This window comes from Mercenaria mercenaria, chromosome 3, assembly GCF_021730395.1.
Source record: "Mercenaria mercenaria strain notata chromosome 3, MADL_Memer_1, whole genome shotgun sequence".
Taxonomy (NCBI): domain Eukaryota; kingdom Metazoa; phylum Mollusca; class Bivalvia; order Venerida; family Veneridae; genus Mercenaria; species Mercenaria mercenaria.
Window position 1 is genome coordinate 12,400,157 of NC_069363.1, and position 21,996 is coordinate 12,422,152.

Genomic DNA, 21,996 nt, shown 5'->3' on the forward strand with positions numbered 1-21,996 from the left:
TACGTGTCAACTTTATTTTTGATTACGTGTCGCCGTTTTTGAAGTAAGTGCTTCCTTTATTTAAACAATGTGTCACCTTTAGTTAGATTGTGGCAAAACTTTTGCAATAAATATGTATATTTACAGACTGTAAAATACAGGCACACACTGTAACTGTGCAGCCAAAATTTTACACGGATTGGCAATGGAAGGCCCAGCGAGACCGGACAAAATAATCGAGGAGATTGGAGGGTGTGGGCGATATCAGATTCGCATGAGTGTTGTCGTACACCTGATCAAAACTAACGTCTGCTTCAGTATTTTGTCGACCATCATTATGTGTTCGACACCGCCTTGGCGATGTGACGACAGAATTGTTCTCGACAATAGAACCTCGTGCATGATTTTGCAAAATGGATCAGAAGTAAACATATGTCCTTCCAAAACCTGTGTCCTTACGAATGACACGAAATGTTCTAGTTTCATTTTCGAGGGAAACCTTCAAACGATTGTCAGCGAGGTAGGCTGTACTATTTCTTAAACTGTATCCATTATTTTAACATTTGACATTTTTATTTAAAAAATCATATCAGAAAACATAAGCTATTTCTTTGCAAATATACGAATTCCAATGTACAAATTCATTTCTCAGTAACTGTAAAGTTGCGCTATTATACAGAGATACTTTTCAGTTTGGTTTAGTGTGTGGGCGTGACTACATTCCAAGTTTAATCATGACCTTACAAGTTGCTGGGTTACTCGCAGGAAACATACTTGCTGGACAGTTATCAGATCTGATTGGGCGCAAACCTCCATTCTTCACCTCCATAATTCTCATAACTGTTTTCAATCTGGTTGGTTTCTTTTCCGTAAACTGGGTCATGTTTGCTGTTGCGAGGATTTTCGTCGGCATTGGATCAAGTTTTTTCTTGTCGACACAATATTGCTTGTTATCCTAATTTGCCTTAGCAAAATGGCGCGTGTGGATCGTTGGTTTTCCCTCTTGGCCGGTAGAAGGATGCGTGCTTGCTTTGTGCGCCTGGCTGATACAGGACTGGCGATATTTGCAGCTCTTGACAGGCATCTTGGGAATCCCGTGTTTATTTGCATGGTTGTAAGTTGCTTTGCTGATCAGTACAGACTTTAAAGGAAAAGAAACGGGAGCTTTAGAATTAAGTCAGTTAAATTGTTTCACAAGCATCTTGTAGTAATAGGGATTTAGAATTGTACACATGACAATCCTTACTATTTGTTGTTTTGAGGGTTATTGGGTGGACAAAACTTAACCGATTTTGGATGGAAGCTTTCTGTCGGGAGTTCTGAGCGCCACGAGGGCGGCCAGAGGCCAGAGGCCCAAGACCCTATTTTTTTAAAAGACGATTTCCTCCAACATAGTTTTTGTTCGAACCATTTGGTGATGTTCAGCCAAATTTGGAAGCACACAAACAATGTTTTGACAATTATTTTTTATTATAAGAAACTCCGTGGTTTATCGTAATAACATTTCACAATCCTCCAGCTTGATATACATTTCATATGATTTCAATAACTGGCTAAAATCAGTACATGATATGTTTAGAAATGCTGTATGTTGTAAATGCTTAAATATCTATTGTTATATTTTGTCAGGATTATTCCCGAAAGTTTCCGCTGGTACATTGGGCACGATAAGTCTGATAAAGCCCTTAAAGTGATCAATAGAGTATAATGGTATTCTCAACAAACACATTATTATAAAACCGAACAATCACTTTGCAAAAATAATTTCTATTATCTTACAATCAGATGGAAGCTCGCTTTTATAATACTTTGTTGGTTGATCATGATTATGAAATAAGTTTTAAATAGTTTTTTTGTGTAATCAAATAACTGCACATTTATTGTTATGTCGTGAATGTTTTAAAGTCAGATATCGAGCAAGCAATTAATAGTGTCGGGCCAGCTTGGAAATCGTACTTCAAATTTTGAAAAGCTGAATTTCAAATAATACTGAAACTGCGATCTGCTCAAGATCATAATTCAAAGATTAAAAACCGAGATCGGATCTTCCTGCTGGCTCTATTTTCAATTCTACCTCGAAATTCGATGGTTTCTTTTAATTTGAATTTCGTTTTCCGAGTTGGTGCGAAATTCAATCTAAGCAAAATTCAACGTCATCTTTTCGAAAATTTGAATTTCGATCTTCTACTTCTAACTTGCCCAAAATATGCCGCCTCAAATTTCTACGTTTGAAACTTTTAACGGTATTTTTTCTTCTTACACTGTTGAAATTTAATTCAAGCTCGAAAATCAGTTCCTGAACATTTCAGTTTCGAGCTTCGAGCAAGATCCAAATTCGATGCAAACTAGAAATTCTTCTTTTTGAAATTTTAAATTTCGATCCTCAAGCTGTTTAAAAATGACTAAAATGACTATTGGCTGTAAACAAAATCATATTATGGAGCGTCCACTAATTTATGAATCCGTACACGTGTGCAGTTTAGCGGGTGAGAAGAAATCAATCTTTACCGTTAAAGGGAGCTTAAATGCCGTAAGAATTGACGGAAATAAACGAGAATGTTCGAGTCTTTCCGATAACGATAAAAAACCTATACTCATTTGCAAAATGCTTAAAAAGGACCATTTTCTTCTTCGCCTAGAAAACTGAAGTTAATATGAAACAATAGTTAAATGAATATAGATTACTAAGTCGTTTGCAATGGTCTTCAAGGACAAATAAAAATCTATTTATTCTTTTTTAAACAGAAGAAATTTCAGCAAATTATCCATATTTTACTATATATCTAATTGTAGATAGACAGACATAAAGTATACGCAAAAAAGACCATTTTCTATTTTATCGATTTTGAAAATAAAAATTCATAAGAAAGACAATGCATTGAATATTATCACATCGTTCGCAAAGCTAAATACCTATAATACTTTTCCCATAAATTTGAATAAAGTAAAGGGCTCCTTCTTTGCACTATATAAAATATTTTCACTCGTGCGAAAAATCGATGGGTCTAATTTTCCCATATGAGCTGTACATCAGAGTTATATCTCATAGGTGTCGGAAAATTCTGAGTTTACTAAAAAGCATTTGAAAGCGAAAGGACTGAAATGTTGGTGGAACTGTTGAGGAAATATTTACGATTAACTTTAACCTTTAACCTGTTAAATTTCTGAAATGGACTGGTCCATCATTCAGTTTGGGCAATACCATTTATTATTCAAAGGGGTGTTCAATGAAAATTACTGACTGAATAGCGAACAGTGTGCAGACCAAGATCAGCCTGCACGAACGTGCAGGCTAATCTTAATCTGCACTGGTTGCAAAGGCAGAATTACTTGGCACCAACAGGCTAAAAGTTAAAAAAAAAGTCAAGACGATATGGATAATGTAGACAAATAACCTCCCTTCAGTAACAACCTCTATACAAATCACAGAAATTACAGTCGCCCCGGTGATGTTGTATCACATGAGTTGCACTGTACATACAATTATCGAGGTCAATGAATATTTTGTCATTTTTCAAAGGTTTGGTCGTAGAATCACAGCTATCATATGTTACACGATTGTTGGTATCAGTGGCTTTATTGTCGGCGTTGTACAAACTGTTGGTAAGATGTTTTTATTCCAAGCTCCTTTAGTGGATTGGATTCAAATCCTGTCGACTTATTTCTTCAGTTACAGTTTCTTTCAGACTGTAAGTGAAAGAGTCACTAGTTCAATTTTCTAGAGGTGAGCTTTGTTTCGGCCAGTCTCTTTCAGAGAGTTGTCGTACCTGACTTCTCTTTTTAAACGGAGTTGAAAGAGCGACAATTCTTTATGAGGGATTGCGCATATGTTTCAGATAGGCAACTAAGATTTATTTTACTAAACATTGACTGGTTTAGCACAAGTTTGAAAGAAAGCGAAAGATCTGCGTTAATTAACCGCCGTAATTTAACTGAAATCTACAAGACCTTGACATATTTTTAAAACAGAAATCTACATAAAACATAACACAAGCCAAGCCGCTAATAAACTGCTATGATGCTTTAGTGAAATAATTTAGTGAACATAATTTTACTTATAACATTTTACCAGTGCCTTTTCATCTGAAGTAATGTACTAATTTGAAACATTTCAAAGACTTATGGAGACCAAGTTTCTATACCAGGGAACGTCACTCAGCTTGCATGACTGTAAAGTCTCTGCTAAGGAAGCGTGTTCAGTGGTGCTGCTTCCTAAACCTGAAGTTTGAAGTTTGACTATGGCCATCTAAATTCCTTATTGCATAAACTTTAAATATATGTTTTCGAAATCCAGCTAAACTGACATTTCTTGACAATCTAAATATCTGTCCTTTTATGATATCTTTTTCATCTTCTAAATTTCATTTCACAGAGGTTCCAAACCGCGATGCTCTCACAAACGGGTTTGCCCTGTTAGCCCACATTGGTATTACCATGGCATGGGGACCGGTACAAACGATGACCATCGAACTGTATCCAACTGTCGTCAGGTATTTATGTCTTTGAGTTGATCACGTAACTAACGGATATTATATATATATATATATATACAGGTTGATGTATAATAATATATATAACGAAGAGGAGTCACGTCATGATGCTCTTATCAAAAGTCAATATTGGTATCATCGCAGTATAATGTCTGACTCGAAAATGTTACTTAAAGACGCGCCACAAAATAACTGTACTCTTGTATTTCCATGATGGTAATTATGCATGGTGATGGTTTGCATAAAAAACTGAGAAATGACAAGTTTCTATAGTTACAAATTTACAGTGACATATATAAGGCCAAGACAATGTGTTTAATGTCTCAATAATTATATTGTTGAATTAATGTAGTAGTATGCAAAGCACTAGATGTAGTTTTAATTAGTTGAGTTTAGATCATACAGTATAAGATAGTTATTATTCTATGTTTTAAAAACTGTACTGAAAAGAGAATGACTGAATAGAGTTTGCAGTTTAAGTTGTGAAAACGCATTAATTCAGGTAGGACCTGAATTGCCCATCTGTCAACTTGTTGAATGGCTGTATTATTCAAGTATTATCAGAATGATTTGCACGAAGTTCATGTGGGAGAACAAAGTATGTCACTAGGTTGTGGTGGGTCCTTAAGTCGTTTCTGAAAAGCAAGCAAGATTCGGTGATGCTGTGCGCAGACTGTTGGAATACTAACTACATGTATCCGTAAAAGATATTGTATGTGAAGTTAATTAGGAAAAGCTGGACAAACTTAAATTCTATGCAAATATATTGTTAGTTAAAATTCCTCGAATGGTGGTCATTGTTTGTGATACGTTTTATACCGAAGGTTATGATACAAAGTACTTTTAAAGGTGCTAAATGGAATGTTTGAAATATGTGTACCGTATGTAATGAGTAATATATGTGTTTTTTATTTAGAAATATTGCATTTGGAACATTAAGTGTGATGGGAAGAATTGGCGCCATGATTGGTCCTCAGTTAGTCTACTTGGTAAGTATAAACTAGCATTTACCAATCAGTTAATGAGCTAGGTGCTAAAATTTGTATTCAGTAAGTCTGTTTGGTTAGTATTAACTAGCATTTACCAATTATTTATTGAGCTAGGTGTTGTGATTGGTCCGCAGATAGTATACAAAATAAGTATAAAACAAACATCTCCTTATCACTTTTTGGGCTAGGTGTTATGACTCGTCCCCAGTCTACTTGATATGTATAAAACTACCACCTGCCTGTCACTGACTAAGGTGGGTGATATAACTGATCCTCAGTTAGTCTAATCGGTAAGAATAAAACTAGCATTTACCAGACACTATCTGAAGATTGCTCAGTTGGTCTACTTGGTAATTATTAAACTAGCATTTACCAATATCTTACTGAGCTAGGTGATATGGTTGGTCCTCAGTTGATCCAATTGGTTAGAATAAAACTAGCATCTACCAGTCACTTACTAAAGGGTGCGATAATTGGTTCTCAGTTGGTCTACTTCGTAAATATTAAACTAGTATTTACCAATCACTTACTGAGCTAACTTATTGTTACGACTGACCTCAATTAGTTTACTTTGTGAGTTGCAACTCACTTACTTTGAGACCAAATGATAAAATTTCTACAACCAATGTCTCAAAACTCCGTGTGCCTTCTGTCGTGGAATAGGATTTTGCAGAGGTAGCGTTATGAATAATGTCGTCTGCCTTACCCAGAGTGTGTAGGTTCGAACCCCTACATGGAATAACGCTTCTTTCTCAGGAAACGGATTCGAAACGACTCAAATAACCAAGCACTCTTTACAGTTGAGTTAGAAGTAAGTAAAGGTCATGCATTTTTCTACAGTTGTTCTTTTACAGCGTCTTGTAAAACGGCTAGCCTAGAGAAAAAACTTCTGTATAGCATATCAGACGTTTTTCCTTAATAGATTTCATGAATTAAGTAATTGAATTTTACAATTAAAGGATTCGCATGTTCCTGGTTTGTTGTACTATGTGTGCGGGGCAGTGTCTGTGGTATGTGTCACTGGAACATCTGCACTTCCGGAGACAATGGACGCCGACCTCAATGATAAAATTGGACAAATGAAAGTGAAAAGTGTTAGAAACAATCAAATTAGAAATGGTGTCGTCTGATGAAGCATTGACTCAAATCATACAGTAGTAAGATTGCATGCAAGTGTGTATTCAGAGAAATCTGCGCTATAAATGGACAATGTGTCACATGATAATCTAAATCCATCAGATACCTAGTACTTGTATAGGCGGATATAATTTTTGTTGCATTTTGTTGCCGAATGGTTCACATCTCATTGTATATACCTCGGTGTTCCAGTTCACATGTTTCTTACTGCATTTGTTTACTGCACACTTCACACAATTAATCGAAGTACATGTATAATAATTAACACTAACATTAGCTATGATTCATTTTACAATTTACCTATAGCTGTATGGTTCATTTAGCACTGGACCTCGAGTTTATTTAACATCTATGGACCTACACCACTGTGGTCCTATTTTAAGCTAAAGGGCCTACTGACATCAGACCAGAAGGAAAATGCTATTGTACATGTCATACTATACACCTATGTATACTATGAAAACCATAGTAAAACGAAAAAATGTACTAACCCATTTCAGCAAATGGGTACCATGAATGTTGAAAACTGGTAATTTCTCTTCAATCGGACACTAGCTACATTTTCTGTGTATTTCTTATCTCAGAAACATTCTACGTATTTTATATTTTCGTCTACGTTATAAAAACTATAAAATATTCTTCCAAACTTTCGCAGATGTTTTCAAATTAAGAACTTCCTTATTGATTTGAAGTTCTTCATGCTTACAATAATAGGACAGTGTTCTGAAGTACTTGATCACATATTTTCTAAAGCCTCGAGAACGTTACTTTATTAGCAAGCTAAAATGCATGTAGTCATTTTAAATTTTCATCGCAGAATAATGACAAAAACAATAATAACAACAAATATAATTTCAAATTTTATAATAATGGGACACAACTCAGAATGTAACAAGATAAACAGTTTCCTTAATAAACAAAATGAAAAAGATATATGCAACTTTCCCTCATCTAAGAAAATTTACAGAGAATAATCCACATTCGCAACTTCTTCCGATTAAGAAAAATCTACCTACGCACATTTCTAAACGTCTTCTGCAGAGTATATATGTGCATGAACATCTGCATTGTTCCCACATTTTCACAGACCTGTAGGCATCTGCAGTTTTTACACACCCGATCATTTTTAAACATTTACAAATCTACTATTAACGTTTCAAAAACGCTTATGACTTTCAAACTCTGCACCTTTTCATAAATTCATGTTTGTGGCAACGTTAAATGTCGCAACGCCGTTAAATGTCGCAACCACCGTTATATGTCGCAAGGTTGACGTTAAATGTCGCAACCACCGCTAAATGTCGCAAAATCGTCTGCCGCTAAATGTCGCACCTTTAACGTTAAATGTCGCAAAAATTTGCCCACCGTTATATGTCGCAACACCAACGCTAAATGTCGCACTTCCTATTTGACACTATGATTATCAATTCATTGTGTATATTTACTTTTTTGAGGGAGGAAAAATTAATTATTTTATGTAATACAAATAATTATCTTAATGATGTTACGTATAGCATCAAGAGGGCCTTGTTGGCCCTAGATCGCTCACCTGAGTTCCACACCTTGCTTGAACAGTCACGCAAGAAATATATTTGTGAAATTATTTTGTAATAGGGACAGTGTTTTAGGACAGAAATATTCTGAGGTTCCTTCTAACTAAATACGATTTGGTAATAGTGTTGTATGTTTGTGGGGGTTAGGTATGGGTGTGGAACGGGATGAATAACGACATAGAAATCTAAGACAAAAACACACAGCATCAAGACAATTAATAGAAAATATAAACATTTACATTTTTGAAGTGTGTGTGTTGTCGCGGGGGGGGGGGGGGTTATGTGTGGGTAGGCCGAAAAGTAGGATAATGAAGGGAATGAAACTAAACCAAACAATTTTAAGAGTCTAAAAGTAAAATAATATCAAAATTCCCGCTTTACCTGAAAGAATGTACAGAGGGCCACATATGATCTTTCTCAGCCATTGAAGCTTGATAGTTACCTTATGACTTTGAATGTAAACCTCCAAACAAAGAAATAGAACCCAGCTGATTAATAGAAAATCTTCGTTTTCTACAGCTGGTACAAAACACAGTCTTCGTGTCGCGTAGTTGAACATCCTGTTGTGTAACAGGCCTGGACTGTTGCCCGCGCCGATTCCCCCACCCCAGACCCCACCCTTGTTGGCTTACTAGTGACTTATACTCATCAAAGTTGCACCCAACTATTTTGGAAATAATATTTTCTCAAAATGTAGACCCAAAACGCCCCAGAGGCGAACATTTTATAGTTATATTTCAAAATATCCCAGGGGGAAGAACCGTTGACCCCTTAAAATTGGGGGGGGGGGGGGGGGGGAGTACCCCTCCAGTACCTTAAAATGAAGAAAAATATGCACCAGAGGCAACCATTTTATACCTGTTTTTCAAACTTTCCCGGGGAGAGACCCTGAACCCTCGAAAATGACAGGGATAACCCCTCCCATAAACCGAAATTTTGAACAAAAAATGCAATAAAAGTCCAGCATTCCATATTTGTATTTCAAAATTGTCAATTGGAAAAGACCCTAACCACCTAAAATAAGGGGAGTGCCCCTCTAGTACGTACCTAAAAAATAGACAAAAATGCACCACAGGCAAACATTTTATACCTGTATAAAAAAAACACTTTCCTACAAATACGGACAGAGGAACCCCGTACCTACCCCACGTCGCCGGTGACGCTTTTGTTTTATACTGGTGCCCACCCTCCCCACTCCCATCCTCCATCAACAATTTCTGGCCCCCGGCCTGCTGTGTAACGAAATTCAGGTCGACTAAAGACATGCGATACAAAGCGCGACAATACGGAGCGCGAGCTTAATGTCTCATGAGCTAAACAGGACTCCATAGAATTATATAGTTCAGACCCGAAATAAATCTAGTACTGTGGCGAGTACCACGTTAGTGCTCAAACCTTTAGATATAAAATATATAACGTATGTATGGTGCGGAACCACTGAAAAGCAAACGTGCAGATAAGAGTGAAAGGTCAATTCAGCCCTTCCCAAATCAAGCATGCATTACCCAGTCTTATCTCTAAGTTGTGAAGACTGTTTAACTTACCTTATTTTGCTGTGCGACATTTTGCGTTTACAAAAAAAAAACAAAAAAACAACGAAACCTATACTCTTCTGCAAAAAGATGCTTTAAAAAGACCATTTTCTTCTTCACCTAGAAAACTGAAGTTAATATGAAACAATAGCTAAATGAATATAGATTACCAAGTTTTTGCAATAGTCTTCAAGGGCGAATAAGATTATATCTATTCTTTGTTAAACAGAAGAAATTTCAGCAAATCATTCGTATTTTACTATATATCTAGTTGTAGATAGACTGACATAAAGTATATGCAAAAGAGGCCATTTTCTATTAAATTGATTTTGAAAATAAAATATTCATAAGAAAGACAATGCATTGAATATTAAATTATTGAATTCGTTTAGAGAAAAACTGCAAAAGCGGTTTCTTATAAAAGAAATATTTTTAGGTATACCAGTCGTTGCAATTTCAATACGGAATTCGTTCCTGCGAGGAGGTATATAATAAAACCGTTTTAATGGGAATTTTATTTAAATAGTTCGTAAGATTTTGGGTCATGGTAGTTGTCCGAGTTGTCCTCCTATGATTGCTGGGTCTTTATCTCCATATTGAACTTTTATGTGCTGAATTAAATACTTTTGTTTTTGTAAATTTTAATATGTAATGTCATTTTTGTGCGTTTTATGTCTCCACACACTTCGCCAGATCAAATAGACGATAAGTCAGTCTTGTGTACGCAAGCTCAAGAGTTAGATATTGTGGCTGATTCATGTCTATAAAGAGCTTTTCCGAACCAAAACCTACATAACTTTGAAAGCTAAAAAAAAAAAAAAAGAACGAAAAAATAAAGCCAAGAAAACGCATCAAATTGTTTGCTTGCCATTAAGTATTGGGTGGTCGACATTCTTGTATTTTATTTTTATTTTTGTATTTTATTTTACTTTCTTAAAGTGGCGTCATTTTGTCAATAGCGTTGAAGTAGCAAGACCAGACCCCTTCAGTTGACGGTGATATGGTAGGGGAATCAAAATAGAAGTGTACTAAATAATTCTCTAAACATTTTGACATAATCGAGACATTTTTTCTCCTATGATGGCTTTCTGAATAAATTTTGTAAGACTAACCCTTCTGTTTTAAACTTATCAAAATATCAAGGTCAGATTCCGTGATTAGCAAGCTCGAAACAGGAACTCAATGGTAACAGTCTATGAATTAGTCGGCCAATGAGAGTACTGAACTTTGATCTCGACCATACTTATAGAGAAGATGTTTCACTATAAAAGGTAGGTCAGCACTTCGACTAGCCCCTCAAGAGTTTTGGCCATTGAATAAGTCAAATTTCAGGCTAAAACTGACAGTGTACCTATGCATGGGTTCAGACACCTGAATAAGTCAAAATTGCATAAATTGGAAGTCCACTCAATACCTATAAATTTTCTAAACTCAACAATCTATATTGAGGAAGATAATGCATTAACATAAGAAGAAAATATATATTTTTTATCTGTGTGATTGGATGGTAAATTGTAACATATTTCTGTTAATTGTTAAAGAAATTCTAAAATCATATGAATTTTTAAATTAGCCTGTAGAGTGCTTAGCAGCCTGGAATATCGTCGATGATTTATTACTTGTCCATAAGAAAATACTTAAATGAGCTGTATCATGAGAAAACCAACTTAATGCGTTTGCGAACAGCATGGATCCAGACCAGCCTGCGCATCCGCTGTCCGCTTTCAAACCCTATCGCAATCAGAGAAACTGTTAGCGAACAGTATGGATCCTGATCAGACTGCACTGATGCGCAGCTGATCTGGATCCATGCTGGTCGCAAACGCACTATGTTGGTTTTCTCATGGCGCGGCTCAAATGTCCCAAATCGGGGCGAATGAGGCTCTGATATTATCGGCGTGTCGCTTGCAAGACTGTATTCACAGACTTTCATCCATCTGTGAGTGTTGTATCAGCACAGTTAAAGAGGTATGCCGTTTTGCCAAAACCATAATGTCAAAAAATCAAAAGTGTAACACCGTTTAAGTATTTAGCGCCTTTAAAAACGCAAGTTTCTACGTTTTGTTGTTTCGCCTATTCAAAACAATGTATTATCAAATCAATTTGCTAGGTTAATCTAAGTAAATTGATACCTGTTTGATATTCAATTGTATTTTGAAGAAAATACTATCAGAATTTACAATTGCTATTATTGGTTATGTAATACCTTCGTACATAAGACATTGATTTGTGCCGTCTAGCTTAACCAATGCTTGCTCAGAGACTGTCTCCAAAATAATGTTGCATACCGAAATGTGTAAGATGGATTTTTCCATCTTTACGTGGACTCGTCAAGCGTGGATGAAAAGAACATGAGGGATAATCTACTTTGCTTATCATGGAGACGTGAAAAGGATGACTGCTGAACCTTTCAATAAATTATTGATCGGATCCAATAGCAAAAGACCAGTCCACATCTGACCAATCGCAAGTGTTTACGACGGTTCGGAAAGTCCCATAATGTACATGTAGTCGTCAGTAATACATTTTATTAAATATTAAACCTGGACCCGAGCTATTCCGTACCGTCTGTGGCAACGTTAAATGTCGCAACGCCGCTAAATGTCGCAACCACCGTTAAATGTCGCAAGGTTGACGTTAAATGTCGCAACCACCGCTAAATGTCGCAAAATCGTCTGTCGCTAAATGTCGCACCTTTAACGTTAAATGTCGCAAAAATTTGCTCACCTTTATATGTCGCAACACCAACGCTAAATGTCGCACAGCATAATAAGGTAAGTTAAACAGTCTTCACAATTTAGAGATAAGACTGGGTAATTCATGCTTGATTTGGGAAGGGCTGAATTGACCTTTCAGTCTAATCTGCACGTTTGCTTTTCAGTGGTTCCGCACCATACATACGTTATATATTTTATATCTAAAGGTTTAAGCACTAACGTGGTACTCGCCACAGTACTAGTTTATTTCAGGTCTAAACTATGTAATTCTATGGAGTCCTGTTTAGCTCATGAGACATTCAGCTCGCGCTCCGTATTGTCGCGCGTTGTATGGCATGTCTTTAATCGACCTGAATTTCGTTACACAACACGCAGGGGGCCAGAAATTGTTGATGGAGGATTGGAGTGGGGGTGGGGGAGCGGTGGGGGGGGGGGGGCACCAGTTTTAAACAAAAGCGTCACCGGCGACGTGCGGTAGGTATGAGGTTCCTCTGTCCGTATTTGTGGGAAAGTTTTTATATACAGGTATGAAATGTTTGCCTGTGGTGCATTTTTGTCTATTTTTTAGGTACGTACTAGAGGGGCACTCCCCTTATTTTAGGTGGTTAGGGTCTTTTCCCATTGACAATTTTGAAAAACAAGTATGGAATGCTGGACTTTAATTGCATTTTTTGTTCAAAATTTCGATGTATGGGAGGGGTTATATGTATAAAATGGTTGCCTCTGGTGCATTTTTTTTCTTCTTAATTTTAAGGTACTGGAGAGGTACTCACCTCCCCCAACACACCCCATTTTAAGGGGTCAACGGTTCTTCCCCCTGGTGAATTTTGAAATATAAGTATAAACGCCTCAGGGGCGTTTTGGGTCTACATTTTGAGAAAATATTATTTCCAAAATAGTTGGGTGCAACTTTGATGAATATAAGTCAATAGTAAGCCAACAAGGGTGGGGTTTGGGTGGGGGGGGGGGGGGGATCGGCTCGGGCATCAATCCAGGCCTGTTACACAACAGGATGTTCAACTACGCGACACGAAGTCTGTGTTTTGTACCAGCTGTAGAAAACGAAGATTTTCTATTAATCAGCCATGGGTTCTATTTCTTTGTTTGGAGGTTTACATTTAAAGTCATAAGGTAACTATCAAGCTTCAATGGCCGAGAAAGATCCTATGTGGCCCTCTGTACATTCTTTCAGGTAAAGCGGGAATTTTGATATTATTTTACTTTAGTCTCTTAAAATTGTTTGGTTTAGTCTCATTCCCCTCATTATCTTACTTTTCCGCCTACCCACACATACAACACCCCACCCCCCTTCAAAAATGTAAATATTTATATTTTCTATTAATTATCTTGGTGATGTGTGTCACACCCAACTTTTTATTCTTAGGCGTCTTATCAAGCCATCCGCAGCGGGGTGCGAGAACAGCCGCCGCAGAGACAGACCTATGATTTACATTGAAATATAGAAGGATTAAATTTTGTTTCGACCATTCTTATTTTCAGTTTATATATCTAATTTTACCACTGTTCCCACCATAAAATTCATTTTCTTATCTTTCCACTGGTGTATTTTTATTAATGTAACACTATTTCTTCTTGCTTCCAATTTCATTTGAAATCAGCCATAGTATTTCCCTATGTAACCTAGTATATGAAATGCAAGCAAAAACACGTTTTGCGCTAAACTTTAAAGGACATTTAATACTGTTTCTCCTCTGAAACAAATTTTATCACTGTTATGACGTGAAATTATAACAAAAAAAAAATGATGATACAAAAATATTTAAAGTAATTCAATGGCATCTTGCTTCCATTTGCATTTAAAAACGGCTAAAACTGCATTTTAGCCATTCTGTCCATAATGTTGTGTCTTCGATTTCTGTGTCGTTATTCACCCCGTTCCCCACCCATACCCAACCCCAACAAACAACACTATATTTGTATTACATGAACCTATTAATTTTTCTTCCCTCAAAAAAGTAAATATACACAAAGAATTGATAATCATAGTGTCAAATTGGAAGTGCGACATTTAGCGTTGGTGTTGCGACATATAACGGTGGGCAAATTTTTGCGACATTTAACGTTAAAGGTGCGACATTTAGCGGCAGACGATTTGCGACATTTAGCGGTGGTTGCGACATTTAACGTCAACCTTGCGACATTTAACGGTGGTTGCGACATTTAGCGGCGTTGCGACATTTAACGTTGCCACAATGTTAACAACACGAACAAGAGCACAATAACAAGAGCTACCAGTTGACAGTGCGCTCGACTATTTGAAGAATTGATGTAATTATGGGGTCAAAGTATTAAGTAATTTCTTTCTCAGAAAGGCCATAACTGAGCCAAATATTTTTTCTAGTTATGTAGTCTTGCCTGCCTACATATGGAGATTATGATGATAAACAAGTGGTCAAAGTTTCAAAGACATATGTTAAACAGTGTAGACAAAATATGGACTGGTAAGAAAAACTTAACTGATTTCCAAGTCCAAATCGGGCCAACATTGAGCCAACTGTCTTTGACATAGTTACATACCCTTGACTACAGATGGAGATTTTGACGATGAACAAGTTCAATGTTTCAATTGCAGATGTCAAATTGTTTTGACCGAACATGTACTTGAAAACTGATTCAATTTTCAAGTCCAAAAGGGCCATTGTTCAGCCAAAATACTTGAGTTATGTACTCTTGCCTATAATATACAATTATAATAAACATGTCAACAGTTTAAATAAAATATGTACTGGTACGAAAAACTTAACCAAGATTTGTAAGTTAAAAGGGGGCCACAATTTAGACAAAATCCGTGATGGAGTTATGTACACTTGCCTAAAACTGGATATGGAGATGAAAGTTTCAAAGCTATATGTCAAAAGATTTTGTCAAAATGTGGACTTGTACAAAACTGTATCAATTTCCAAGTCCAAAAAGGGTCATAATTCACCCAAAATAGAGTTACGAAAAACTTAGCCAATTTGTTACGCCAACACTGACACCGACGCCGTAATTAGTAGGAGAGCTTTCCCTATTCTTCGAATAGTCGAGCTAAAAAGTAAAATTCGATGTGTTTCTAAATGTTAAAGATATTTTAGAGACAATCCAAAAATCTTAAACAGGTTTGTTTACGTACTTCGCTACTCTAGCAAGTCTTTAAGATTCATATCCAAATCCATAAAGATGTTAGTCACAGGAAAAATAATTAACAAGTGAAACAAAGTTCTGTTTTCCAGGGATACACATTTTATGCGTATTCCGTGTGTATATATGCACACAGACAATGGACAATGACACAATGTGTTTTGAAAGCTTTAAAAAACAAAGAAAAATATCAAACAGGGAATGCCACGCACCAAAAGCGCAGCCTCCTCAAAACGAACCCCCCAGCACGCAAATGCGTGCACCACACACACACACACACACACACACACACACACATACTCAAAGCTTACACATCAGGACAAAACGAACAACACACACACACACACACACACAAAGCCAACACATAAGGACAAGACGAATAATAAGCATACACACACGCGCGCACACAAAGTCAACACACAAGGACAAAACGAACAAACAAAGGAACACAGTGGGGCACCGCCTTGGAACGGTCAGTGGCAAAAACACCACTGGGGAGCTTAAACTGGTTTATGGTGCGCACCCAGCCTCACTCTTACCCCCACCATGTTCCAAAGACATGGGACAGTGTAAATAAAAGTAATCCCCTCCAGGTGAATTTCTAACACACGTAATGGAAACAAAAAGGCATGGCATGTAAAACACAAAAATGCTCGTGTATAAATATATAAAAAAGCAAACCTTAAGAACCAAAAACGTATGTACTCAATGCCTTTTTAGAAGACAGAGCAACAAGAGAAACACCCTTAAGGGCCCGACGAAACAGGCCAGAAGACAAATATCAAAACAGTTCAGTCCTGGTAGGATTTAAAAACTGCTCATCATAGAGTCCTCCCCCTCTTCCGTCAGACGCAATCAAAGAGGGAAGCGTAGTGTCCAACTGTAAACGGGTTGAACACTAAACATGCGGTATGTCTCAAAACAGTTGGGTCGTAAGTCATCTCCGCCGAAGTCGGAGTGATATTGTTTTGGCAATGTCCGCCCGGCTGTTCGCGCGTCCGTGTGTGTGTGTGCGTCTGTCCGAAATTGAAAACGCTTTTAATTTAAGAATTTATTTAAGCTAGAATCACCAAACACCACATGCTTATTAATAAGCCCAATCACGACCTTTGCTAACATGTAATATTACCCCCTAGACCTATTTGAAGCCGCGCTTTTTTACTCATTCTTCATTTTTGCATATAAAACTACAACAATTAGCATCAGTTAATATTCTAGCGAGCATTGGAGCGATTTTCATTGCCGTCTTAATATCAAAGTTCACCGAATGTGGGTCTCGTTTACCTTTTAACCCTTCGTATTTTTAAGTGAAGCGTGAAGAAACAAGTATGAATAAAATAATCTAGCTACTTCTAAATTATCATTGAATGTACGAATAAACTGTAAATCAAATTAGTTGATTTTGTGTACTAGTTAATTACAATACTCACGGCGTGAGGGCTTCGAGCCAACAGCAGTCAAAGTGAAGTATTGGACGTTCAAATGTATCAAACTTCATATATGTAAAAATGTGTATATGTATGTAGTAAAGTATTAACATACGCCAACGTAAATTTTGTCAATTTTATCGTTTTTGTAAAAAATACAGTTCGCCAGTCCAATTCGATTCGCTACATGTATACATTTTGTTACATGAATCTGAGGGTCTGACAGTCATTCAAATACAAATGCTTTCTTATTTTAGAAAACACGTTTCGGAAATAAGATTAAATGTATCTGTTTCCTGGATTATATTATGCACAAGGATTAATCGTATAACATTTGGACAGTTTATCAAAATAAAATTACAATTATTTATTTAGACATTTTAAAATACCGTCAATTTCATTATTTACTCACTCGTACAGCGGTTTCAGGAAAAGCCATGCTTGTCTGAGTACGAATGCATAGCGGATTCTTATGAAACAATTCTAAAACGCACGAGGTCTTATCATTCATAATATTGAAATTTTAGTCGTACATTTAAACTAAAAGCTTGTTACATTTACGTGTATGTAGCTAACATTACTTTTTGGCCCGACTATTCGAAAAATAAGTACAGCTATCCTACTCACCACGGTGTTAGCGTCGGCGTTACACCTTGGTTAAGATTTTCGTACCAGTCCACATTCTGACAAAGTCTTTTGAGATAAAGCTTTTAAACTTTCAACACTTGTTCACCACCACCATGTCCAGTTTTAGGCAAGAGTACATAAACTTGGAGCCCGCCCGCTTAGCTCAGTAGGTAGAGCGTTGGTCTACGGATCGCGGGGTCGTGAGTTCGATCCCCGGGCGGGGCGTATGTACTCCGTGACGATTTGATTAACGACATTGTGTCTGAAATCATTCGTCTTCCACCTCTGATTCATGTGGGGAAGTTGGCAGTTACATGCGGAGAACAGGTTTATACTGGTACAGAATCCAGGAACACTGGTTAGGTTAACTGCCCGCCGTTACATGACTGAAATACTGTTGAAAAACGGCGTTAAACCCAAAACAAAACAAAAAAAACAAACAAACAACATAAACTTGGTCCTGCTCTAAAGATATACAACCATCATTCGTTGTGGTCTGGAGTTTGATTACATGGTTGTATATCTTGAGAGCAGGACCATGTTTAAGGGGCAGACCCTGGAGAACGTCTGATCTTTTCAGCAACAAAAGGGACTGACCGTCAATTTCCTGAAAAAAGTTAAACAGACCCTAAAGAACGTCTGATCTTTTCAGCAACAAAAGGGACTGACTATCAATTTCCTGAAAAAGATCACAAATTATTCCATTTTATTCATATTCTGCTGTATTTGTCATTTGAAAGCAGAAGCTAGTATAATATATAAGTCAGGTCATGCAATCAGAAAAAAAGTTTCAGAACTAAAAGTATCCTGGAAATAAGTCTTAACTGTCTCTAGAACGTATTCAAAAAGCTACACGAAATTCGTCCGTATATTGAATGCTGACAGTGTCATAATGTTTTATGACATTTACATAGTAATTATGTAATTGGAACCAAAAATGATTTTCCTTAAGAAATGCGATAAAAGTTTCAGAAGTATGATCTGACAAGTTTGATATGGGAAATTTCAATGAAAAATCATTTGATAATACGTTTAGAGAAATAGACAAGGAAATAAAAGTCTATAGGGTCATCTTTTTGGTTAATCTTAAATATCTGGACCAAACCAAATTTATTGACATATTGTTACCTAAATAATTCTTATCAAATATCTTGTTTTGTACCGCAAAAGCTGTACGAGCCCTCCTTTTAAAAATTGTCACGATTTCATTTGAAACTTGACTATAATAAACTTAGAATCTCGCCAGCTTAGTTCATAAGGGAGAGCCCAAATCTACGGATTGCTGTATCGCAAGTTCGATCCCTGGGCGGGCGTATGTTCTCCATGACGATTCAATAAAAGACATTGTGTCTGATATCATTAGTCCTCCGCCTCCGATTCATTAGGGAAGTTGGCAAAAACAGTTACATGCGAAAAACAGGTTTGTACTAGTACATAATCCAGGAACACCGGTTAGGTTAACTGCCCGCTGTTTCATAACAGAAATACTGTTGAAAAACGGCGTTAAAGCCAAAACAAACAAATAAACATACATAATAACCTTAGCATATTAACTATAAAAACGCGTAAATTTGTGAACGGAATTTCGCGCAACCTTTAGGTGATTCCGCTATAATATGACTGCATGAAACTGTTTTAAAGTGTCGTTTGAATATTTGCGGCGGCGCAGTATCTGAAGTATGACCTATTGTCAAACTGCGATACTTTTAACAGATATAGTCCTTGTAAAGTTTGTATTTATTTAAAAGAAATGAACAATGTAATTAGGAAATAGTTTACCTGTACTTTAAAAGCGTTTGCTGATTCGCTGAAACCTTTTTCATTGAAGTAGTGTACTACATCAGTAACTGACCACTTTGTTGCATTTAGATATACCTCCTGATGTGGCTCACTCTCTATTGGGGAAAAGACAGGTCTAGTCATAAAAGACATGTTAAGCCATTAGAAGGAAAACTAAATTTATCAGAAGACCTTTTGGAAGGATAAAATGCAACTAAGAAAAATAACAGAAACACCCCTCACGCCCCTAGCAATGGCTTAAACGGAATTCTATTTCACAAATATTGAATGGACTCTATGATCCCAAAGGACCAGAAAATACAACGACACTGAAACACGCATTTCCCTGCGTTCCTGCAAGGCATTGTGTCCTGAAAACACAATCAACATGTAAATAAAATAGAATGGACAAATAAATACCCATAGTAATTAGCAGATAATGGTCCTTGTGTCATTTTCATTACTAAGAAGAACGTTTATATATATACTTATTGTAATTCACTACTTTACCACTCTGTTAAGTTAAATGATGTTCTTTCCGAGAAAATATATTTGCCCATTTTTGTCTCGAGTGCTAGTAAATGATTCTAAAAGAAAAAACAAACAAAAACACCAAATTATGACAAACACACTTTCTGTTGATAAAAGAAGCGTATTATGATATTCTAAGGTAATTATTTCCATTTCTTTGTAGATTGTATTAATTATAAATTCAAGTAAACCAAAATGTATTGCAAATGTGTCCAGTGGTTTGTTACAGAAAAAAGATCTTGTTCAGAGAATGATCGTAAACACTCAACTAAACGTAACACTTAAATTCCATAACACAGCTAAACTTGAATGGAAATACTGTACCCTACTTTCCAGAGCAAGGACATTTTGCGGGCAGTGAATACACTAAAACTAACTTATCATAGTATGTGACTACGAGGGCTGTTAAAAATAACGTAGAATTTTGCTGTCAAAAGCCGCATATCAAGTAAATAACAATGTGCAATATACCATTGTCATTCGCAATCTTTCTGAAATTTGGTCAAATAATTTTTATATAGAATTTTTGCTGATTTGCGAAGCGCGTAGAACGTTTTAATTACCATAGCTACGTATAACCGGCGCAGTCGCTTTTTCATCGTCATAATTTGAATTAAATTGCTAATGTTCGCACTCATAGTCGTTTTGTTTGCCCGAAATTAAGTCAGAGTGCTGCAACACGTCAGGGTTACATGCACCTAGAGTATGGGATCATTCGGATGTCAGAGGCGGAAGTAAACGGAAGTAAACGCTGAAAACAGGAAAATCTCGGGTAAAAAAACTAGGTCACTTGATTAAATCATAAAGAAACCTTACTATGACTGAACACTGGTTAGAGAAATCAAGTTGTATGTGCTATTGTGTAAAAAATAATGGAACCAGCACATTTCCTTCTATTTTATTCTATTCATTTACTGGTTTTAGCACGTGAGCTACAGCATTGTTCGAAAGAATGCCGAAATGTCATACAAGAATACGTATTCATCTTACGGAAATTGCCGATTACCATTTCGGCTCCACTGCCACTGTTGTCAAACAGCACCATTGCTTACACTTTTTGAGACACTCAGGTGAGAGATTCAGGGCTACGTTAGTCTTCTTGTTTTCTGCTAATGAGGGAATGGTATTTTTGGACAGTGTTCACCACAACACCGTTGTTTTATGTTTTCATGAATAAATTTAGATAGGCCACTTTTATTTTGCCTGTAGTTTCTTAATTAACTTCGGTTTGTCTTACTAAAATGGTTATTATCTAGGAAATAAGACATTAAGGAAATATAAATGTACAAAATGAATTTTATTATAAATTGCTTTTACAAATTTGAAATAGAAAAGTAGATGTAACCTAAATCTTCTTTCGTTGTGTTGCTACATTTCATCCGTAACTAGAATATACAACAAAAAGCTTGGACAATATACGCACATGTGGAAGTTTGAGCTAGCAAACAATTGTTGAAAATGTCCTCGATATTGTTTCGAAAAGTTCTTTTTTGTTTCAAAGTCAAATATAAATATTACATCAATATAAAGGTATCCAAGGGTTGTATTAGGAACTACATGAATCTTAAATGGTCATTAAAATAATTTTACAGCAGCTTTATGCTTTATCCATATTAACAAACTTAGTTAGAATTATAATTTAAAACACAAGAGGGCCATGAAGGTCCTGTATCGCTCATCTGACCTATTGACCTAAAGATCATCACGATTAACATTCTGACTAAGTTTCATTAAGATATGGTCATAAATGTGGCCTCTAAAGTGTTAACTAACTATTCCTTTGATTTGACCCCGTGACCTAGTTTTGACCCAGTTTCGGACTTGACCTAAAGATCATCAAGTTTAACATTCTGACAAAGTTTCATGAAGATACAGTCATAAATGTGGTCTCTATAGTTTAAACTAGCTTTTCTTTTGATTTGACCCGGTGACCTAGTTTTTGATTCTACATAACGCAGATTCATATTGGACCTTAAGATCATCATCAAGTTTAACATTCTGACCAAGTTTTATGAAGATACAGTCATAATTGTAGCCTCTACAGTGTTAACAAGTTTTTCCTTTGATTTGACCTGTTGACCTAGTCTCTGACCC

The 21,996-nt window shown here is 36.4% G+C and overlaps 3 protein-coding genes across 3 annotated transcripts; 2 read left to right on the forward strand and 1 right to left on the reverse strand.

Annotated features, from left to right (window-relative positions):
- Positions 1–131: 131 nt before the first annotated feature.
- LOC123525426 (organic cation transporter-like protein) lies at positions 132–1,087 on the forward strand. The gene is made up of 2 exons (XM_045304468.2): positions 132–499; positions 672–1,087. The coding sequence occupies exons 1-2, from the start codon at positions 185–187 to the stop codon at positions 936–938; spliced, it is 582 nt and encodes a 193-aa protein (XP_045160403.2). The 5' UTR covers positions 132–184; the 3' UTR covers positions 939–1,087.
- On the forward strand, positions 953–7,482 carry LOC128555452 (organic cation/carnitine transporter 2-like). Its single transcript, XM_053537739.1, has 5 exons — positions 953–1,093; positions 3,471–3,582; positions 4,352–4,469; positions 5,386–5,458; positions 6,418–7,482. The coding sequence occupies exons 1-5, from the start codon at positions 953–955 to the stop codon at positions 6,586–6,588; spliced, it is 615 nt and encodes a 204-aa protein (XP_053393714.1). The 3' UTR covers positions 6,589–7,482.
- Positions 6,694–19,704, reverse strand: LOC128555453 (scm-like with four MBT domains protein 1). Its single transcript, XM_053537740.1, has 3 exons — positions 19,372–19,704; positions 18,038–18,199; positions 6,694–6,822 (listed from the first exon to the last, which is right to left on the reverse strand). The coding sequence occupies exons 1-3, from the start codon at positions 19,522–19,524 to the stop codon at positions 6,694–6,696; spliced, it is 444 nt and encodes a 147-aa protein (XP_053393715.1). The 5' UTR covers positions 19,525–19,704.
- Between the last annotated feature and the right edge of the window lie 2,292 nt (positions 19,705–21,996).

Excerpts from the sequence above, each read along its gene's own strand:
- LOC123525426 (XM_045304468.2), top strand. The coding sequence starts at position 185 with ATGGAAGGCCCAGCGAGACCGGACAAAATAATCGAGGAGATTGGAGGG. Across the intron at positions 500-671 it reads TTCAAACGATTGTCAGCGAG|TTTGGTTTAGTGTGTGGGCG; the intron begins GTAGGCTGTACT and ends GATACTTTTCAG.
- LOC128555452 (XM_053537739.1), top strand. The coding sequence starts at position 953 with ATGGCGCGTGTGGATCGTTGGTTTTCCCTCTTGGCCGGTAGAAGGATG. Across the intron at positions 1,094-3,470 it reads CCGTGTTTATTTGCATGGTT|GTCAATGAATATTTTGTCAT; the intron begins GTAAGTTGCTTT and ends ACAATTATCGAG. Across the intron at positions 5,459-6,417 it reads GTCCTCAGTTAGTCTACTTG|GATTCGCATGTTCCTGGTTT; the intron begins GTAAGTATAAAC and ends TTACAATTAAAG.
- LOC128555453 (XM_053537740.1), bottom strand. The coding sequence starts at position 19,524 with ATGTCTTTTATGACTAGACCTGTCTTTTCCCCAATAGAGAGTGAGCCA. Across the intron at positions 18,200-19,371 it reads CAAACGCTTTTAAAGTACAG|GAAATTGACGGTCAGTCCCT; the intron begins GTAAACTATTTC and ends AACTTTTTTCAG. Across the intron at positions 6,823-18,037 it reads AGCAGGACCAAGTTTATGTT|TGTGCAGTAAACAAATGCAG; the intron begins GTTTGTTTGTTT and ends AATTGTGTGAAG.